Consider the following 23,951-nt stretch of genomic DNA (forward strand, 5'->3'; position numbering starts at 1 on the left):
AAATTCAGGAAATGAAAAATTTTCAAATCGATTTTTCTAGAAAACGGTGTGTCCTACCGACTTAAAGCAAGAGTATGTTTTAGTACTAGAATACCTCACAATTTAATAATCCAGTATCAAAAGTGCTTAAAAGTTAAAGACAAAAAAGTTTGCGATAAAATAACCGTTGCCCCACCCAAAACCACCACCCAAAGTCACCATAGATGGAATCGATTTATCTCTGGAAGATAAATGTGTGTACCAATTTTCGTTTTTTCTAACTAAAAGCGTTCTGGAGGTATTTAAGAAAAAGTAATTACAAGACGCCATCTTCAAAGAGCTCTAGCTCCCTTAGGAAGCATTTTCGGACTAGGTGAATGTGGTTAAATTCTCTTAAAATTATCTGAGGAATCTCCTGTCTTCGTTTGTCGGTAGAGTTTCTGGAGACCCTGTATGGTCGGTTCGCTAAACTCGACACAACTGGCTAGTGATTTTAGTAGGTAATTTTTTTTGCGAATTTTGCCAAGATTGGCAAAATTACTAATTATTTATAAATATTAACTAATATTAGTAATTATTTTTTTTTGCCAAATTGGCAAAATTATTGACTAAAATCACTTGCCAGTTGTGTCTGAGTTTAGCGAACCGACAGTATATGAAATAATATTGTTTGGTATAAAAAATTATGTTCTGATATGTGCAATTCTAATGGAAAAAAATATTTGAAGGTTTTTCTCAAAATATGGATACCAACATTTTCATTTATAACAAACTCTTTTATTTTTAATTTGACGAAGAAAAGTTATTATTCATAAAAAGCTATTCATGTTCTAAGATTTATGATGCAACCAACATATTATATAAAGTTTTATTAATTTTATACGAGGTATATAAAAATATAAATTTAGATCAAGAGTAAACTACCTTTATAGTTCATAACATTTAAATTAGAATGATATAATTGCACATTAAAACATAATTATTAATTCTAAACTACTTTTCAGAATAGCAATTTTCCATATTACGAATTAAAATACGTAAATAAACAAAGTTTTCGTTATGATAATTCTCGCATTTTCAGCTTGTTTTTAATAATGTATTCTGTATCTAAGACTTTCCTATTTTCTTTCCAATTGTGTATTATTTGTTATTTCATTATTTCAAATACTTTCTCACTTTTTCTTACACCAACTATAATACTGTGCATAGACACCATCCCCACCGGCATCTTTAGAAACGTAGACGTAGACGATGACAAAAGTGATAACGAACGTTTAGGCCAGGGCTTCCCAAACTTATTCGTACTGTGACGCCCTTGGGACTTTGCTATTTTTTTGCGACGCCCAACGAAACCCAACCCTCAATAATACTTACAAATTTTAGTAGGTACTAGCCTAGTAACAGGTTATAGTTATAACAAAAACACTATTTGAACATTTATAATTTTTATTAGAAATTAAGAACCAAATCAAAACATAGGCAAAAAATTCAAAAGGATAGGTATTTAAATGTGAGGGATGTGCTTACTTTTTTGAGCACAGCTTATGAAACTGCGGCTTCAGTTTGGAAATTGTCACTCTCATTTCTTTTTCTACGTTTATGTTTGACCTGTACTTGTTTTTAATTACTACTGCAGCTGCAGAAAAGACCGTTTCACACAGGTGCGAAGTCGCAAATGGTAATAAAATCTTTAATGCAGAAATACTGATGGCATGATATTCATGAGAAACTGAGCTCCAAATGCTTTAGGCTAGAATCATAGGCCAATTCTGTCAGTTGTTCTTCTTCCCCTGTTGAAAGTGTCGATTGTGTGGATGACTGGAAAGGGTTTCTGACCCAGTCATATTGCTCTAGATCTTCGGGAAAATATTTCTCAAAGTGTTCGCTTTATAATGACATGTGTTGCGTAAATATATTTTTTAAAGAGGGATCGAAGACTATCGATATCGAAAAATTCTATCTATTTTTCTTGTAGAATACCTTGTAAAGCAGGGAAACAGTCAATTTCTTGATATTCTAATTTTCTCTTCCATAAGAGCAACTTCTTCTGAAACCTAGTAATTTTATCTGTCAATGGCAGGATATGAGTATTGTTTCCCTGCAAAGACTTATTAAAATCATTTAATTTCTTAAATATTTCCAGAGGTATGCTAATTTTATTATAAACTCTAAATTAATAAAGTTTTAATTAATAAACTCTGAATTAATAAAATTCATTTCTTAATTCGTATACATGTCCGAGTACGTTGCCTTTGGACAGCCAACGAAAGTTGTATTAATAAATTAAAGGCATTTCTTCACAAAGTTCTTGAAAATCTTGATTTCACGGGTCGTGTGTAGTTCACCACTTTAATAATGCTATCCATCACAACATTTAATTCAGGTGTAATTTCTTTGCTGCTAAGGCCTCTCTATGTATGACAAATGTGTCCATTTTACACTTGGAGCCTTGGTTCTGATGAGAGCTTGTAGTTCTCCATACTGTCCAGGCATCGCTCGGGCACCACCGTACACACGCCTACACAGTTATCCCAGTTAATATTATTTTCAGTCATATATCAGTTTAGAATATCGAATAAAAGTCCGCGCTGGCACGCGACGCCCCTGGAACAAAGCCGCGACGCCCCAGGGCGTCGCGACGCACTGTTTGGGAAGCCCTGGTTTAGGCTATTTTGAACGTAAAATCCTCAGACATATTCATAAAGGCATGCAGGAAAACGGAATATGGTGTAGCTGTAGACGCTGTAATTTTGAATTGTAACGCCTTTTATAGTGAGCGTTGTATTGGTAGGTCTCTTAGAGAGAATGAACTTATAGAACTTAGAATATTGTTGCTCCCAGGTAGGTAAAGGTGGATATAGTTTCAAATATATGGTTCTGTGTTATTAGATATTTCTGATTTGTTGTGTCTTCCTTCCCTAGCGTCATGTATTTTGTTTTGTGCTGGTTTATCTATAGCCCTATTCTCTTCGCTTCCTTATCTAATTTTTTAACGGCTTTTATAAGTGTCGTCATCTTCGTCTTCGCAATTATAGCTAGATCGTCTGCATATGCTACTAGTTGAAGTTGATCTGTAATAATCTTTTTGTTTGTTTTGATATATACTATTAGTATAGTATAGTTGATCCAAAAGATGGCATAACCCAGACATCCAAAGTGAAAGTTATCCTTCAACACCAAATTGTTCTATATGGTCCACACAATGTCCAGAAAAAATTCACACCATTTTGAGCGTCGGGTTTGGGGGGGAGAGGGGGGAGAAATCGGTAAATTCGTAGTTTTTTAAGTTTTCCGCCAATATTTCTAAAACTATGCGGTTTAGCATGAACAACCTTCTATACAAAATTGTTTTACATTAAATTTGAAATAAAAAGGACCTATGCATAATCTTTCTAAAATGAATGGTTCCAAAGTTACGGAGGTAGTATAGTATAACTGGTCCAAAAAAAGGCCTAACCCAAACATCCAAAGTAAAAGTTTTCCTCCAACACCAAAATGTTTTATATGGTCCACATATTGTTCAGTTTTGAGCGTCTGGTTTGGGAGGGAGATGGGAGAGAAGCCAATAAATTAGTAGTTTTTTTACGTTTTTCGTCAATATTTCTAAAACTATGCTTTAGCGTAAACAATGTTATATACCAGAATGTTCTACATGAAATTTAAGACAAAAAATGTTCTATACATAATTGTTACAAAATCAACGGTTCCAGAGTTACGGAGGGTGAAAAGTAGAGGTTTTCGATACTTTTTATATTTTTTGGGCAATATTTATGATATAAATATACCAAAAACCCAGACATCCAAAGTGAAAGTTATCCTACAACACCAAATTGTTCTATATGGTCCACATAATGCTCAGAAAAAAGTCACACCATTTTGAGCGTCGGGTTTGGGGGGGAGAGGGGGAGAAATCGGTAAATATAAAAAGTATCGGAAACCTCCACTTTTCACCCTCCGTAACTCTGGAACCGTTGATTTTATACCAATTATGTATAAACCTTTTTTGTTTTAAATTTTATGTAGAACATTTTTCTATAGAACATTCCTTACGCTAAAGCATAGTTTTAGAAATATTGACGAAAAACGTAAAAACTACGAATTTGCAGATTTCTCCCCCCTCTCCCCCCAAACCCGACGCTCAAAATGGTGTGACTTTTTTCTCTGAACATTATGTGGACCATATAGAACAATTTGGTGTTGGAGGATAACTTTCACTTTGGATGTCTGGGTTTGGAGCTAACTATACCATACTATATTGTTTATTGTTGAGTATGTGTTAATTATTCTCCAATCCAACAACGACCATTGAAAAAAATACATAAATTAAACTATTTTAACAAAATGGTTTGTAAAATTTTTGGACAGATTTAACTGAAGACTAATATAAACTAACATTTGAATAAATACATGTTTAGAAAAAGGTTGTGTATTATTAAATATCTTATATTATGTATTTCTAAAGTGTATTTATTATATTACAAAAAAGTAAATATCTGTCAAAATACATTAACAAACAAAATTTGCCAGAAATGCAAAGTTATTTCAATTATTCTTTTGATTCTTTCGTCGAACTTCAACTTTCCTCCATGTAATCTCCCATGTCAGCATGGGAAACAAGAATTTGGTGCATGTTTATCAAATGGAATCTCAATTGCCCTTTGGAGGTAAAGGTATTTTTACACACCTTACAATTTATTGTTCTTTTATTCAGACATCTATTAAGTTTCGTATGTAATCTCATATTACTCTTGTTGGAGAAATATTTTCCACATTTAGTGCATTGGATACGTGCACCTAAAACTAAATGGAATTGAATTAATATCCAGTTGTGACTCAACTTAAGTTAAGTCTTTCGTGAAAGTGACACACGGCAGATATATAAAAAATGTGAAGAACAAGTATCCTGGACGCAGTTTGGATTCCGCGATGCGTTAGGCACCCAAATGCTTATGCAAAGATGCAGAGATGTTAACTGTATATTTGCTTTATCGACTACAAAAAAGCATTTGATAGAGCAAAACATCATAAACTCATAAACATCTTGAACAAAGCGGGATTAGATGATAGAGACTTGAGAATCATATATAATTTATATTACTACCAAACTGCCAATATTAAATTGGATGACAAATTGACAGGGGCAGGCTCCATAGATTGAGGAGTGAGGCAAGGATGAATTCTGTCGCCGGTGTTGTTTAATATATACTCTGAATATATCTTCGAGCAAGCGCCGGGAGAACTACAGGAAGGCCTATTAGCCAATGGAATGCGTCTAAACAACATTAGATATGCCGACGACGCAGTAGTTTTTGCAGATAATCTAAATGGTTTGCAAATAATGATGTCGCGCATATCAGTTATATGTAGAGAACACGGACTTGATCTAATATGAAAAAAACAATTGACAGGGTGGACAGCTAGACATACCTTGGCACCAACATAAACAGTCAGTGATTTCACTTAAGTGATAAAGTCTCTTTTCAGAAGTCACGATTTACCACTTGGTACCAAAATCTCTATCACCAGATGCTATGTATTTTCTACATTATAGCCTGGAGTAGTCTATTCTTACGGAGTACAAGCCTGGACACTTTCCGAAGCTTCTTTAAAAAAACTCGAGGCATTCGAGATGTGGTGTTACAAACGCTTGTTAAGAATTTCGTGGGTGGATCGTGTGACTAATGTTGAGGTCCTACGTAGAATAGGCAAGGAAATGCGAGATAATTAACACCATCAAAGAGCGCAAACTAGAATATTTTAGCATGTTATGAGGAATGAACAGAGATATGACTTGTTGCAACTCATTCTTTAGGGCAAGGCATTTAGAAAGAGAGGACCAGGGAGAAGAAGAATATCATGGCTTCAAAACCTGAGAAAGTGGTTTAATACATCGGCAACAGGACTATCCAGAATAGCAGCAACCAAAGTTAGGATAGCCATGACAATATCATTTTTTTAGCTGAAATCACTTTGAGTTTGTTCCAATTTTATTTATATGCAAGTAAATAGTTAAAATGAAAGATGGCCATTTTGACACTGTCAGTTGCCATTTGTTTATTGCACTACACTGTTTTGTTTTAAGTTATATTAAATTGAGAGCATTATATGACATCTTTGTCTAGATTTTTCTTCTCTTTGCACAAAGCGATACTGCGTTACAAGTCTTGCAGAGAGTTGTTGTTTTTTTTTGTTTTGTTAACTTACTTGACATGTTCTTGTAGTTTACATTCATTATTCACATTGTGTTAATTTTGGAAGGTCTTCTCTTATACGATGCATATGTTCGACGATAATGAATTATACTAAATTTAAAATCAAGATGCAGTAGAAATAAACAAACCAAGATACCAAGGCATGTTAAATGCTACTAGGAGCACTCCCGAAACATAATTTACAATGTATATGTTACAGTTCAAGTTGATTCTCAGTTAGAGTTGACTTTTCCTAGTTAGAGTCAACTCCAACTGAAACGAGCAGCAAAAGTTGATTTGAAAAATGTAAATCAACTTTTAATATTGTAGTAAAGAAAAAGAGAGACGTTCTCACAAACAATTTATTTTACAACTGACGACCGGTTTCGCTGTCTACAATATTCACAGCATCCTCAGGTCCGGTTAAAGTAAAATTAAATGCTACAAACAACAAAAAACCTTAGTTAGTTAGGTGGTCCGGTTTAAATAAAATTTTAATGATACAGCCAATATCAAAGTACACATGTTTATGCATGTAAATGAATGCCCACATGTATGTACGCATGGTGTACAATCCTCACACTCACATACATGCACGCATTCACATGCAGTGGCAATCAAAAGCATGTCAAGTATTAGATAAATACTTACTTTCCGGTATAAGCGAAGAATATAGTAGTATTCAATATCATACTTTTCTCTGCACTTTGCTAGAGGGATGGTTGGTAAAGGGAAAGATTTGAATGTAATATATTAACTAAACACCGGTAGGGTCTTGAGGGGTTTAGTAGGGAAATACGACATTAAACCGATAATCAAAATTGTTAGTTATATATAGTGATGTTGTTTTAATTATATATAGTGATGTTATTCTAATTAATAATGTAGATTTTATTTATATATGATTGTTAGATGTTGTTCTGGGTGTGCAACTTTTAGGCCAGATTGGTCGTTTATGTAATAGATGTGATCTGTTTGTGAATATTTGTTTGCTATGTTTAAAATTTGAAGTTGAAGATGAACTTGAACAATAGTACTTTGTTAAAAAATTTTATATTAAAAATATTCAAATTGTCAAACAATAAAATCATTCATAACTGACTTAGGAATAAAGCTAAGTGTGAAGGTAATGTAGTAAGTAAATTAAAATTTATTGTAATGTGAAGTTATAATTATCTATAGTACAATGAAAAACTATGGAATATCACTAAAAAGTTTAAAAAAGTTTAAAAAGTTAAAGTGTGGAAAAAAATTAATAATAATAAATGAAAAGTGAAAAAGGCTTTGAAAAAACTCTTTTTTCAACTGTATGGTAATATTTGTTGAGTTTCATAAATAGTTGTGTAGATCAAATTAATTTTAATTTAAAACTTTTGTGAAACATTACCTGTATTGTTGCATTGATGGTTTCTTTCAATGATAAAAAATCTTTTGTTTTTTGAGTTGATAAATAACACATAACAAAATTCTTGAACAAACACATAGGAGATGGACAGAACAGGAGTTTGGAAATTTTGAATAGGAAAGCAATTTGAGCATTACATCTTATTTTATTTCTTTTGGATTTTAAGAATTACCAAAATTCTCCTGAATTTTTATGTGGTGCCAATGTCACTGTCACTGAGAGTGACCTTAAGTCAATGTCAAAATTCTACTTCTATTAGGATGTAGTGAGAGTTGCCTGTTTAGTCATTTTTCAAAAAAGTAATTTGTGAAAATATTATTAATATGATGTTGGCTGGATCTAATACAATTTTGTGCAACAATGGTAAAATACAATTTAAGTCATTTTTAAAAAGTTACATTAACGAAATTTAACTATGATTAAGACAGAAATTTCAGATGTTTAACAATAATGAGGTTGATATTCAAATGAGGAACAGGTTACGGCTGTAATGTTTTGGTTTAAATATTCAGAAAAATCAGATGGATTTATTTGAATATGAATTACTACTGTATGACTGGAAATTTACTCTAAACAAATTTAAATTAAAAATTTTCAAAAATTCAAACAAATTTTGTTGGTATCCTCTATCTGTCAAAATTATTTTATTTTTTCTGATAAGGTTGGTAAATTGTAACACCTGTATTGAAACGGAAGTGAATGGTGGGGAACAAAAGTTATTTAAATTCAGTTTCAAAGGGTTGTTCCTCATTTGATAAAACCCCCCGGCAATTGAGTTCATGTTACAACAAAAACGGTAAGTTGAAATATTAACAGTATTTAAATTAGCAAAAATTGTAGTAGACTTTAGACAAATTTTGAATTTTGATTAATCACGTGTTTAGCGATTAAGTTATAAATTTGTGTTAATACAGTCTGAATGAGGGTATTTTGTGCTTAAATGGAAATTCCCGTAACCTATTTAGTTTTAATTTATACAATTACATCTGATATTTAAGTCTGGTCAAGCTCTGCCTCAAAATTCTGTTAGTTCAACCATTTGGTACGCAATGTGGTCTTGATCTGTAGCGACCAGTGAACAGTCGAAACCTGCGTTTTATGGACAGTCGAAGACCACGACAATACTAAGGGCAGCATTCGTCTCTCTGCGGTGTCATAACTTTTTTTCGCTGAAGATTGGATAGAAATCGGACAGAAACTGGATAAATTTGAAACTTTATTGTTGATGTATGAAGCATAACGTAAACAATTAACGTAAAAAGTGAAATTATGTATAGTTCATATAATTAGCTACAATCTGTAAAAGTTTCAAGTTTCTACATTGTAAAAAACAAGAGAATTTAAGCATTTTTAATCGTTTTTTTATTTAAACAATTCATAAATACAAAAAAAAATTGATCGACTATTCGTGTATTGTTCCCGCGAATGCATATGTCTGCAAAAATTCATTCATTTGCATTGAAGAAAAGGCAGTCAAATTAACGTCTAAAGATTTGACGCAAACGATTGAACTAAATAAAATCGTTTAATTAAAAATAAAAAAATATAAAGATAAAAAAGGGTTCAAGGCAGGTTTTGTTTATATTCGATTCAGAGTTGGACTACCATCTCCATATAGTAACTGTTAACCATCTCCATCAGTAATCTTCACTGATGATGCATAAGGATGCTGAAACAGTTACTATATGGAGATGGTAGTCCAACTCTGAATCGAATATAAACAAAACCTGCCTTGAACCCTTTTTTATCTTTTTCATTTTTACTCAATTTTTGAGTATTTAGAAACTGTCTTTCGGTCCTTTTCCTAGACGAAGAGAAGGTAAATGCGTGGCCTAAGTGTCCTCTATTTGCTTTCTCCTATTTCGTCGTCTCTATGTGATTATATATTGTAAAATCCGGAGATATGGGATGCAGCCAGAAAGCAGTTTATTAACGAAAAGTCTTGGATTTAAAATATTGTTTATTATATTTTTATTTCAATTATTCTAATTGTTTAAAAAGTAGTAAACTTTGTATCTAGGGCTTTTCGTTTTCCTCGTAATAAAAATAAAAAAAGTTAATATTATGTCAGAATACAATAAACAAAATTTGGCAGAAATGTAAAGGTATTTCAATTACTCTTGTGATTCTTCCGTCGAATTTGAACTTTCCTCCATGTAAAGTACTACGTCAGAATTGGAAACATTAATTTTGTGGACGTGTATCAAATGGAATCTAAATTGCCCTTTAGAGGTAAAGGAACGTTTACACACCTTACAATGTATTATTGTTTTATACAGACATCTGTTTAATAAATGAAATCTCATATTACTCTTGTTGGAGAAATATTTCCCACAGTTAGTGCATTGGATACGTGCACCTAAAACTAAAAATGGAATTGAATTAATATCCAGTATCGACTTAAATTAAGCCTTATTAACCCTTTCGTAACCGATTTTTTCTAGGTAAAATCACTTTGATTTTGTTTCAATTTTATTTATAAGCAAGTATAGAGTTAAGATGAAAGATAGCCATTTTGACACTATCAGTTGCCATTTTAAATATCCGTGGCAAAAAGTTTATCTAATGCCATCCCCTCTTTGTGAACACACACACAGTTGCCATTTTGTTTTTACTGTACTACACTATTTTGCAACGAGTTATAGTTTTAAGATTTATTAATTAAAGAGTATTATATGACATATTTATAGAGACTTTTCTTCTGTTTGCACAAAGCGATGTTGCGTTACAAGTCTTGCAGAGAGTCGCCAATTTTTTTGAAGTGAAAACTTCTTTAGGGACGTTGTGCACTTTTTGGATAGGGGAAAAAGCATTGAATTCGCGACCGTCATCGCTTATTCTATATATTATGTGTATGTATATATAAATTGTGTAGAGGTATTTAAATTTAAAATAAATGTAAAACATATTTTAAGATGGTGAAAAAGGATTTATTTCGCGACCGTCATCGCGACCATCATTTCTTCGGCGAAATAAATTTTGACGTACATATATATATATTATATTTATGTGTATGTATATATAAATTATATAGAAGTATTTAAATTTAAAATAAATATAAAACCTATTTTAAGATGGGCAAAAAGGATGTATTTGGCGACCGTCATCGCGACCGTCATTTCTTCGGCGAAATAAATTTTGTACGTATGTATATGAGTATGTATATATAAATTGTATAGAAATATTTAAATTTAAAATAAATGTAAAACCTATTTTTGGATGGGGAAAAATAATTTTTTTGGCGGCCGTCATCGCGACCGACATCTCTTCGGCGAAATAAATTTTGCACGTATATTTATTATGTGTATCTATATACATATAAATTGTGTAGAAGTATTTAAATTTAAAATAAATGTAAAATCTATTTTAGGATGGGGAGAAAGGATTGATTTCGCGACTATCATCGCGACTGTCATCGCTTCGACGAAATAAATTTTGTACGTATATTATAATAATGTACGTATAGTAATAGGAATATTATTGTAGTGAAACCTTCTTTAAGGACATTGTGCACTTTATAGATGGGAAAAAAGCATTGAATTCACGACCGTCATCGCTTCGGCGAAATTAATTTTGTACGTATATGTATATTATTATGTATATGTATATATAAATAGTGTAGAAGGCACGCAACGCGTATATAATATTGGTATAACACCTATTTTTGGATGGGGATAAAGAATTGATTTCGCGACCGTCATCGTTTAGTCGAAATACATTTTGTATGTATATATATTATCTTCTTCTTCAGCCCGTTTTTATCCACTCCTGGACAAAGGCCTCCCCATAAGTTCTCCATTCTCTTCTTTGCTTTGATGTCGTCTATCCATCGTTTTTGTGGTTTTCCTCTACTACGACTGTGCTCGCGTGGTCTCCAATATACAATGTTTCTCGTCCACGTTTCGATGTTTTGTCGTGCCAGGTGTTCTACCCAGATCCGTTTCATTTGTATTAAAATTCTTCCAATTACATATTCCACTTTCGTCCTGCTTCGCACGTCCTCATTTGGCATATGTTCCCTCAGAAATACCCCTAACATAGCTCGTTTGATCGCCCTATGTGTCGTTCTCAATCTATTGGCTGATACCTCTGTAAGTATCTTGGTCTCCATTCCATAAGACATAACTGGTAAAAAACAACTGTTGAATACCCTTTTCTTTAGATTTATTAGTATCTTTTTATTTTTTAACACATTACTAAGTCTTTCGGATTGGCCGATACTGCCGTTTGATTCTGTTTGCCTAGTTTGATCGTGTGACCTAGGTATATATACTGTTCGACACTTTCGATATCACTTCCATCTAAGTCGATTGTGGTATATTGATTTGTCATCACTTTTGTTTTATTTGTTTTTGTCCTCTGTCTAACTTCTCTCTCCGTTCTTATTTTGCTTGTTGTTAGACTTTCTGATACATTTATTTGCATAGTTGCATTGTAGTATATGTATTTGAGGTGTATTCTATATCTAAAATCAATCCTTCCGTTATTTATTCCTTCTAATACGGCCCAGAGTTATATGGAATCGAATCCCTTATTGTAATCCGCAAATGTCAAATGAAGAGGTTCATTGTATTCGTTGCATTTTTCGATAAGTGTCGTTATTGTTTGTAGGTGTTTTATGGTACTATGTCAACAGGCTGGTAACTATCGAATTTATTTGATAGCCTGTTAGTAATTATTTTGGTAACCATTCTGTAGGGATGTGGCAACTGGCTTATTTGTTTGAAATTTTCGCATTTGTGGTACCTACATATTAGGTGTATGTATATATAAATAGTATAGGAGCGGACTCACGAAACGCGTGTATAATATAGGTATAGAACTTCTTTTTGGATTGAGAAAAGGCATTGAATTCGCTACCGTCATCGCTACGGCGAGATATTAGTTATTTATATACTATAGGTTGAATTGCGTATGTATAAGTTCGAACGAAGTTATAACGGTTGAAGGAGGGATAGAGTGTGTACCCAAATGAGCCACACGGTCCGTACTCCAATCATTATAAGTCAGGGGTGGCCAAGCTCCTTATAGTTCGAGCCATTTTTAAAATTCGAAATTTCTCGCGAGCCGCAATTAAATTTACCTATATTAAAAAAAGATGTTATACAGTCGAATAGCCTTCGTGTTAAGCAAAAATATTCCTAAAACCGGGATATTCTACTAACTGGTCATTGATGGCTAATAAAAACCCCATTTTGAGAACTCAAATTTCTATTCCTTAAACCGGGATATTCCTATAACCAGTATTCTAATAACCGGGTTTTATTGAAAATTTGAAAACATAAATAAAATAACAAAAGCCATGTATTAAATTTAAAGATTAATAATTAAAATATTTATTTAATTCTTTCGATAATTCTTTAAAATTTGTTGAATAAATTGGTGACAGCACTTCTCAGTAATTATTTCAAATGCTGGTTATTTATTACTGATCGGCGTTTAATTTTACGAATATTAAAGTGGAATAATGTGATACTCATATCAGAAGTATGTTAGTCTGAATATAGGAAATAATAGGCAGCCTTTTTTAATTCGTGATACTAAGATTCTGGTATAGTCGGTTCGCTAAACTCAGACACCACTGGCTAGTGATTTTAGTAAGTAATTTTGCCAACTTAGTAAAATTGTCAAAAAAATAATTACTAAATAGTTAACAATTACTGAATAGTTAGTAATTTTGCCAATGTTGGCAAAATGGGCCAAAAACAAAAAAAATGCCGACTAAAATCACTAGCCAGTTGTGTCTGAGTTTAGCGAACCGACTATACAAAGGACATCATACAAAAACAACTTATGGAAAATATAATGTCACTCAAATGGATTAAAATTTACATGAATAGTTCCGTCTCGAAATTACAATCATGTCATATCATTGTGCCATCATATCACTATTTAGAGTTGGCGCAATAATATGAAACAATTGTAATTAAATTTTATTTCAATCGGCTTCGACTTATATTTTAATTATAGAGCTCGATCTTCTTGAATCTCTGTTAATTCTAATTCTCCAGATGATTTTTGGGCCATAATTATATTGGAAATAGAAAATTCACCTTTAATTATGTTAATTTCAAATGGAACCAGAAAAAAATCAAGAAATCAGAAAAAATTAATCAACAATCAAAAACTATTCCTTTTAGCTTCTGTATATACCCGTTGTTTTTCTTGTTATTGGAACAATTTTTTTAATTCGAAAAAAAATAACAAAAAATTTACAAGGATCTCGGGTGCATCTATCGAGAGCCACAAACAATCCTTTAAAAAGCCGCATGTGGCTCGCGAGCCACAGTTTGGCCACCCCTGTTATAAGTGATTAGTGTTTAAAGTATTTTTGAAGTGAAAACTTCTGTAGCGATTTTGTGCACTTTCTGGATGGGGAAAAAGCATTAAATTCGTGACCGTCATCGCTTCGCCGAAATAAATTCTGTACGTTTATGTATTATGTGTATGTATATGTAAATAATATAGGATGCACCCAATGGGTATATAATGTAGGTATATTACTTCTCTTTGGATGAGGAAAAAGCATTGAACTCGCGATCGTTATCGATACGGCAGATATTAGTAATTTATATACTATAGGTTGAATTGCGTATAAGTTCGACCGAAGTTATAATGCTTGGAGGAGGGATAGACACCTTGCTTCGTAAGAAGTTTTCACTTCTGTCGGCACTCCCATGAGTGCCCTAATTTTTTTTTGTTTTGTTAACTTATTTGACATTTTCTTATAGTTTACATTCAATACTCAAATGGTGTTTATTTTTGGCGGTGTTCTCTTATACGATGAATAAGTTCGATCACAATGAATCAGATTGTCAACTAATTCCATAAAGTAAGGGAGAAAATAGGTTTTGATTGTTTGTATGTGATTATATTTAAACTATATAATGCCAGTATATCAAACGCAGCTAAGCTTTGCACGATTGGTATTTTTATATCTGGTATAAACAGTTTACTTGAATCGTTATAGACTCTCATATCCACAGTCATTATAATATAGTTTAGTAATAGTTGTTTATTATTTTTGAAGAAAGTAAATAACAAAATAGAAACAACACCAGGACCAGGGAACATAAAAATGGAAATGCTGAAATATGGAGGCGCATGGATCGTATCCTTGATTCATGTTTAGAAAAATGTTAGATCGTTTATCCGGAGGATTTAAATAGTATCTTATGTATTTTTAAAGTGTAATTATATGAGAAAAAAAGTAAATATAATAATATGTCAGAATACATTAACAAAATTTGGCAGAAATATAAAGGTATTTCAATTATTCTTTTGATTCTTTCGTCAAATTTGAACTTTCCTCCATGTAATGTGCAATGTCAGCAGAGGAACCAAGAATTCGGTGGACGTTTATCAAATGTTCTCTCAAGTGCCCTTTGGAGGTATAGGAACGTTTACACACCTTACAATTTATTATTGTTTTATACAGGCATCTGTTTAATAAATGAAATCTCATATTACTCTTGTTGGAGAAATATTTTCCACAGTTAGTGCATTTAATACGCGCACCTAAAACTAAATACAGTTGAATTAATATCCAGTATCGACTCAACTTAAATTAAGCCTAATTTTCCCTTTCTAACGAATTTTATTTCAATTTTCTGTATATGCAAGTAAAGAGATAAAATGAAAGATAGCCCTTTTGACACTGTCAGTTGCCATTTTGATTTGATTGCACTACACTATTTTAGAACAAGTTATAGTTTTGTCATTGTTTATATAGTAATAGTTGGTCAGCCCAAAAGGTAAATTTGTTTGATTCTAATTTGAGACATCACCAGATGTCATCACCATTTCTGTCAGGGTCGCAACGTAACGCGTAACCAAGATACACCAAAAATGCATAGGCACCAAGTTGGATACGATCCTATTCATAACACCTCAACTCGCATACATATTAAGAAAAATAAATATAACATGGAAGAATATATTTAGAAATTGAATTAATGATTATTACATTAATTCCATTCCTAAATCTAGTCTTCCATACATATTTATTTTTCTTAATATGTATGCTAGTTGGGGTGTTATGAATAGAATCGTATCCATCTTGGTGTCTATGCAGTTTTGATGTATCTTGGTTACGCGTTACGTTGCGACCCTGACAGAAATGGTGGTAACATCTGGTGATGTCTCAATTAGAATCAAACAAATTTACCTATTGGGCTGACCAATTATTACTATATAAACAATTGTTTTCTTATAGTTTTGAGATTATTTTGGTTTCGAAAACCGTGTATGACACTTGAGATATCCTTCGATAAGATATATGGTTGTAATAAATAGGCTGATATGTGAAGAAAAAGGTAAATTTAATGACTCGTAAAACAAATGATCACAGTAAAAATATAAGGATCGTCCTTCACTTGAACTGTCTACATTAAGATAACGATACACGACACAAAAAAATCACTTTAATGTTTGTATGAGAGAATGTTTCACTACTCTTATTTTTCACGTGATGGTAACCTGGAGAGATGTTTCAGCTAACACTAGGAATGGATCACTGTTCTTCACTACGATTGACTTTTACGTGAGTTCACACTCTCGCCGAAGTCGATCGAGGTTCAACAAGTACGAGAGTGTAGACGGCCACTTTTTGCAACTTTGCCTTACTTCGTTCTACTTCCATTATCTGTCTGTCTGGCGCGTCCGAGTCAAAGGAATCTTTGTCGGTATCGCACTTCTTCGCGAAGTCGAACGAGAGTATAGAGAGGAACTTCGGACTTCGGTCAATTTTGTCAAAGTAACTTCGCCGAGAGTGTGGAGCCCTCCTTAGAATGATTTATGATATAACGAGCAATGTCTCAGCTCTTAGCTAACGCGTTTGCCTGTCGCTTAAGAGGGCGTTAACACTTTTAATTATTTCGTCGAATTTGAACTTTCCTCCATGTATTGTGTCATGTCAGCATAGGAAACAAGAATTTGGTGGTCTATCAAATGGAATCTCAATTGCCCTTTCGAGGTAAAGGAACGTTTACACACCTTGCAGTTTATTATTCTTTTATACAGACATCTGTTTGCTAAATGAAATCTCATATTACTCTTGTTGGAGAAATATTTTCCACAGTTAGTGCATTGGATACGTTCACCTAAAACTAAATGGAGTTTAATTAATATTCAGTATCGACTCAACTTAAATTAAGCCTTATTAACCCTTTCGTAACGGATTTTTTTAGCTGAAATAACTTTGATTTTTTTTTAATTTTATTTATATGCAAGTAAAGAGTTAAATGAAAGATAGCCATTTTACTTATTTTGACAATGTCAGTTGCCATTTTGTTTTTATTGTACTACACTGTTTTGCAACGAGTTACAGCTTTTTTTTAGTTTTATTAATTGAGATAATTATATTGACGATTTATGTAATTTTAGTAAATTGTATTTGTTATAAAAATAAAATAAAAATTTTATTTTTAATTCAGTTGCAATGCGAAGGCAAAACAATCCTACTTTTCAATTAGAATGCGGAGCGCAGTCCAGTCCCTTGAATGGAGAACAGTCCAGTCCCCATATTATGGAGAACAAGCCTACGTTCTTTCCGATAAGGCTCCAATAAGAGCCGAAAATCGCGATTCAAGGGACTGGACTGCGCTCCGTATTCTAATTGAAAAGTAGGATTGTTTTGCCTTCGCATTGCAACTGAATTAAAAATAAAAATTTTATTTTATTTTTATATTGGTCTTTACTCCTTCGAGTAACTAGGTCCATTTTCTGTTGGAATTTACCAGCTGAACAGACGGGGTCGTGAATTGTAAGTTTTTTGAATTCCCTCTTGTCTTCTTCGCTTCAGCATCCATTTGTCTTGCAAATTTTAGAAGCCTTGGAGGTGTTACCAAGGAAATGGACCAATAAGTTTCGATTTAAAAATCTTTTAGTAATATTTTAATATTTTCTAAATATTATTAATAATGCTATTAGGATCGAAAACTTCATCTTTTGTATTTGTTATTGTTATGATTCTTGTAAGCTTTGTCTATAAAATTTTTTAATTTTTCATGACAATAAAGCATATTTTCTATTCTATTCTATTCTATTGACATCTTTGTCTAGGCCTTTCTTCTGTTTGTACCAAGCGATATTGCGTTACAAGTCTTGCAGAGAGTTGCCAATTTTTATGTTTTGTTATGGAATATTTTCTTAAGCGTCGCCCGTTTGGTATTTTTATACCTGGGTAAACAGTTTACTTGAATCATTATCGACACTCATTCCATCCTTCCCCGTTAGAGGTCGATCTAACCATACTCCAGTATAAATATTCGAATATATATGCCGACCAGTCGATGAATTTTGGTCTTCTTGCAAAGCCTCTTTGATAAAGGGTAAACATAGAGACACGTGTCAGGGGTAGCAAGAGACTCGGTTTAAGTCAAAACGAAACCGTTTATTTTTATTTTGCTCTACACTAGACTCGGTATCAGAGTACACAATAATGACCATTCAAATGGGTAAACTGAGATGCGTTATTGGTGGAATATTTTCCTAAGCGTCGATTTTTATATCTGGGTAAACATTTTACTTGAATCGTTATGGACAATCATATCGACACTCATTATATAGTGTGAGGCAGATAAAGGGCCTATTAAAAATATCTCGAGAAATAAAGGCAACAGAATCATGAAAATTGGAATGAAGGGGTTTTGAAGGCTGATTTATTTAATGGAAATATTTTCATCTATTTGGTACTTCCGGTTATACCGGAAGTTGATTATAACTTTTTATTGACAACCTATATTTTAGTATTGTAATGAAATGATGTTTTATGGTACTTTCTTACTTCTTAAGTATTCCCTAGACCTAACTGCTTTAATTTGTGCTTAATTGTTAATCGCACCAACAATCTTAACTACGTAAGTATGTATTTTGATAGCTCAACCATTATTGGCAATTTTAAGTATCAGTCTAAATTAATATGTATTTATTTCCAAAAAATTATTTGTGATTGAATATTTTCACGGCCAACCTATTAAAATTTCACGTATTTTGTGTTGCAATTAATGTTTGGTTTTAATCACCAATAACTCACAAACTAAAGCAGTTAGGTATAGGGAATGCTTAAGAAATTAAAAAGTACCATAAAATAAAATTTCATTACAATACTAAAATACAGGGTGTTTCATTTAAGAAAACTCAGAAAATACTCATTCCGAGTTACGACCAACCCTGTATACTAAAATGAAAAATTTAACTATACCAATAATTTTTAACAATAGTAGACTATATTGAAAATCATTTGAAGATAAATAGAGTTTATTATTTCAAACTATTACAATTCTACCGGGTGTGAATATTGCTACGAAATTAATAAGGAAACGTAATTATCTTTTAAACTACCCTGTATAATATTATAAAACCTTATATTTTAAGAAAGAAGAAATCAAGAAGAATCCAAAAAAGTAAAAATATACAGGGTGTCCTATTTAAAAAACGAAGTTACAATCAACTTCCGGTATAACCGGAAGTAGCAAAGAGTACAAAATATTTTCATTAAATAGTTCACACCTCAAAACCCCTGTATTCCAATTTTCATGATTCTCTTACCTTTAGTTTTAGAGATATTTCTAATAGGCCCTTTATCTGCCTCACCTCGTATAGTTTAGTAATAGTTTTTTATTATTTTTGAAGAATATAAATAACAAAAATAGAAACAGCACCAGGACTAGGGAAAATAAAAATGGAAATGCTGAAATATGGAGGCGCATGGATCGTATCCTTTATACGAGTGTTGTTCAATAAAATTGAACCAGGGAAGGACATTCCAGATGACTGAAAGCTATCATACATGTCTTCCATTTCAAAAAAGGTAACAAAAGGTAAACAAATAACTATATTGACGAACCCAGTAACGACCATTAAAAAAACAGTACAAACTTACATAACAAAATGATTGATAAAGCTTTTATAGACATTTACCTAAAGGTAACACTTGAATAAATACATGTTCATAAAAACAATAGATAATATAGGCCGAAAATCGCAGTTATCTACAAATAATAAACTTGTATAAGTGCATAATAAAGTCTATATGGACATATGGAGTGCAACTGTGGGGCTGTACCAAGCCTTCTAATAACAAAATCATTCAGAGAATCCAATCCAAAATACTCAGAATGATTTTCAACGTCCCGTGGTACGTTAGTAACAGACGGAGAGACAGCGCCGAAAAATCTCTCTGAATTTACTAAAGCTACATTTTTCACAGTTGATTACCGTGATTGTGTAGAGAAACATACTGCGGTCGGTCAAGCGAAACGTAGAACAGGGGTTACTGAGAGGGTATCAAAGTTGCTTTCCTACGAAGGTAATTATTTCCATATAAAAATGTATACCATTTTTATTCATTCAGTTGCGGTGCGAAACCAAAACTGTCTTAACTTTTACTCAGATCAGAGAGTGCAGCCAGCACTCTTATCGACGATTTCACCTCTTTTTAGAGGTTCATCAGAGACTGCATAGGCTGCTTTTCTCTGGCCCAGGTAAAAATCTTCGACATATCCATCTCCCACCGCAACTGACGAGATGGTAGTAGGTGCCTAGCGGCATCTGCTAAATAAAAGACTAAGTTTTTCAACCTAATAAAAATATTTGTAAATTAAATATTTTTAAAAGATTTTTAATTGAAAAACTTTATTGGCCCATTTCCTGGTGACAACCTCCAAGGCTTCTACAATATGCAAGCACATGGATGCTGCAGTGAAGACTAAGGGGAAGGAATTCTACACTATGCAATTCACAACCCCCGTCTGCAGCGTGGTAAAGTTCCAGCGGAAAAGGGACCTAGTTACTCTATAGGAGTAATACTAATAAAAATAAAAATGTATACCATTTTTATTCATTCAGTTGCGGTGCGAAACCAAAACTGTCTTAACTTTTACTCAGATCAGAGAGTGCAGCCAGCACTCTTATCGACGATTTCACCTCTTTTTAGAGGTTCATCAGAGACTGCATAGGCTGCTTTTCTCTGGCCCAGGTAAAAATCTTCGACATATCCATCTCCCACCGCAACTGACGAGATGGTAGTAGGTGCCTAGCGGCATCTGCTAAATAAAAGACTAAGTTTTTCAACCTAATAAAAATATTTGTAAATTAAATATTTTTAAAAGATTTTTAATTGAAAAACTTTATTGGCCCATTTCCTGGTGACAACCTCCAAGGCTTCTACTATATGCAAGCACATGGATGCTGCAGTGAAGACTAAGGGGAAGGAATTCTACACTATGCAATTCACAACCCCCGTCTGCAGCGTGGTAAAGTTCCAGCGGAAAAGGGACCTAGTTACTCTATAGGAGTAATACTAATAAAAATAAAAATGTATACCATTTTTATTCATTCAGTTGCGGTGCGAAACCAAAACTGTCTTAACTTTTACTCAGATCAGAGAGTGCAGCCAGCACTCTTATCGACGATTTCACCTCTTTTTAGAGGTTCATCAGAGACTGCATAGGCTGCTTTTCTCTGGCCCAGGTAAAAATCTTCGACATATCCATCTCCCACCGCAACTGACGAGATGGTAGTAGGTTCCTAGTGGCATCTGCTAAATAAAAGACTAAGTTTTTCAACCTAATAAAAATATTTGTAAATTAAATATTTTTAAAAGATTTTTAATTGAAAAACTTTATTGGCCCATTTCCTGGTGACAACCTCCAAGGCTTCTACAATATGCAAGCACATGGATGCTGCAGTGAAGACTAAGGGAAAGGAATTCTACACTATGCAATTCACAACCCCCGTCTGCAGCGTGGTAAAGTTCCAGCGGAAAATGGACCTAGTTACTCTATAGGAGTAATACTAATAAAAATAAAAATGTATACCAATTTTATTCATTCAGTTGCGGTGCGAAACCAAAACTGTCTTAACTTTTACTCAGATCAGAGAGTGCAGCCAGCACTCTTATCGACGATTTCACCTCTTTTTAGAGGTTCATCAGAGACTGCATAGGCTGCTTTTCTCTGGCCCAGGTAAAAATCTTCGACATATCCATAATTATTTCCATTTACTAAGACTGAAAATCAGTACACACATTCTAAATTAAATATAAATAAAAGTTATTATAGTCGGTCAGCTGTATGATGGGACAGAGTCGGTCGGTCGGCTAAAATAGTCGATTGAGGAAATGAAGCATTTTGGCTCGAAATTTTTCCGTCCAGCATGGATTTACTTGAAATTTTCACAGAAGGTAGGGAATAGTCCAAGGACCATTTTCTATATCATTCCGCTATCATACGCTAAAACCTTGGGGGTGGTTGCCACCCCATCTCGGGGGCGGGAATTTTTTATTACATTAATAATAATATCGTATGGCATTTTTGCCGGTGAGATCCTTTCGGATAGTTCCAGCGCCAATTACATCTTTAACCCTGTTTCAAGTAACTAGTGTCGATGTACACTAGCCCAGGGGGACCGACGGCTTAACGTACTCTCCGAGGCACGGTGAGACGGCTCGTGTCATTATTGGAAATGAAAATGGTTTGTCTTTGGCAGGGATCGAACCCACGTCTACTGGCGTATGAGGCCAGCGTTTATGCCGTTACCCACGGCCGCTCACAATTTATTACATTTTAACAATGTAATGCGATGGAAAATGTGATTCCAAGAAAAAAATGTTTTTTACATTTTCTTCGTAAAACTAATATTTTTCGAGTTATTCGCGCTTGAAAATAACAGTTTTTCGACGAAAAAATCGACTTTTTTAGAGGGTTTTTTTGAGAATACCTCGAAAAATATGCATTTAATCAAAAAAACTGTATGTATCAAAATTGTATCTTTTAGTAAGACAAACCAAATTCTTTTCCAATAATAGCTTTAAGACCAATACAAACCGAGATCGGCATGTTCAAGGTTAGCTTTTTTCGTCAAATGCATAATTTGAAATATTCAAAACCAAATAATGGGAAAAATTTGCATTTTTCGAGGAAAACTTACATAATCTTTTATCAAGTTTATAATAAAAAGTTTCTAACATGAAAATTAAGCGACTTATAATCAAAAAAATGTCGGTACCTGCTTTTCTCTACGAAAAAATCAGTGAAAACAACCCCCTTCCTAATTCAAAATTGGTCGTCACCTTTCTATAGTTCCTTTTATATTTATACTATCAATACACTCAAGGAGTTTGACCTATTTAAAATGCCTAATTTTGGAAAAACATTATATCTCACTGTGTACTGATTTTCAGCCTTAGTAAGTGGATTTAATTACCTTCGTAGGAAAGCAACTTTGATATCCTCTCAGTACTGAGACCCCTCAAAAATGATTTTGTAGGATTTTTAAAGAGCTATACGACTGTGTAAATTAAATTCCGTAAGATGCCTTAGTTTTTAATTGGGGCGAGTTTAAAGGGCTCGAATAAGGGGGTGTTTGCTGGTAAATAGAAGTTTTAAACAGCTATATCTGGCTAACTATTCACTGTAATGAAAATCTATGCACAGGGTAATTTTAGTCATTTAAAAAGGTACAATTTGGTAGTTTATAATTTTTTTCACATCTTCAGTATTTTCGGTGATATTTTGAAGTAAAAGGTGAAAAATACCAAATTGCAAAAAATCAATTTTTCTCTAAACTCCAATTTTTCCAAAATTATGCATTTTAAATAGGTCAAACTCCTTGAGGGTATTGATAATATAAATATAAAAGGAACTACAGAAAGGTGAAGACCAATTTTGAATTAGAAGGTACTATTCAATGATTTTTTCGTAGAGAAAAGCAGGTACCGACATTTTTTTGCAAGTCGCTTAATTTTCATGCTAGAAACTTTTTATTATAATTTTTTGAAAGGTCTAATTGTATACTTGAAAAAAGATTATTTAAGTTTTCCTCAAAAATGCAAATTTTTCCCATTATTTTGCTTTGAATATTTCAAATTGTGCATTTGACGAAAAAAGCTAACCTTTAACATGCCGTTTCTCGGTTTGTATTGGTCTTAAAGATATTATAGGAAAAGAATTTGGTTTGTGTTACTAAAAGATACAATTTCGATATCTACAGTTTTTTTTATTAAATGCATATTTTTCGACGTATTCTCAAAAAACCATCTAAAAAAGTCAATTTTTTCTCGAAAAACTGTTATTTTCAAGCACGAATAACTCGAAAAATATTAGTTTTACGAAGAAAATGTAAAAAACATTTTTTTCTTAGAATCACCTTTTCCATCGAATTACATGGTTAAAATGTAATAAAAAGATCCCACCCCCGAGATGGGGTGGCAACCACCCTCAAGGTTTTATCGTATGATAGCGGCATGATATAGAAAATGATCCTTGGACTATTACCTACCGTCTGTGAAAATTTCAAGAAAATTCATGCTGGACGAAAAAATTGCGAGCCAAAATGCTTCATTTCCTCAATCCGCTATTGGGGCCGACCGACCG

At 33.0% G+C, this 23,951-nt stretch overlaps 1 protein-coding gene across 21 annotated transcripts in view; it reads right to left on the reverse strand.

Annotated features, from left to right (window-relative positions):
- LOC114336038 (longitudinals lacking protein, isoforms H/M/V) overlaps positions 1-23,951 on the reverse strand; it is a 630,205-nt gene that overhangs the window by 155,208 nt on the left and 451,046 nt on the right. The window contains exon 5 of one of the 21 annotated variants that reach the window (XM_050646594.1): positions 4,402-4,779. The exons of 18 other annotated variants lie outside the window; for them this stretch is intronic. In XM_050646594.1, coding sequence (XP_050502551.1) covers positions 4,553-4,779 — 227 coding nt within the window. In that variant the 3' untranslated portion in view covers positions 4,402-4,552. Of the gene's footprint in view, positions 1-4,401; positions 4,780-9,674; positions 9,941-15,879; positions 16,683-23,951 lie in introns of those variants that run through there. 2 more of the 21 variants (XM_050646585.1, XM_050646588.1) reach the window with 2 other exon arrangements.

The sequence above is a fragment of the Diabrotica virgifera genome, chromosome 3 (genome assembly GCF_917563875.1).
Source record: "Diabrotica virgifera virgifera chromosome 3, PGI_DIABVI_V3a".
In the NCBI taxonomy this organism is placed as follows: Eukaryota; Metazoa; Arthropoda; class Insecta; order Coleoptera; family Chrysomelidae; genus Diabrotica; species Diabrotica virgifera.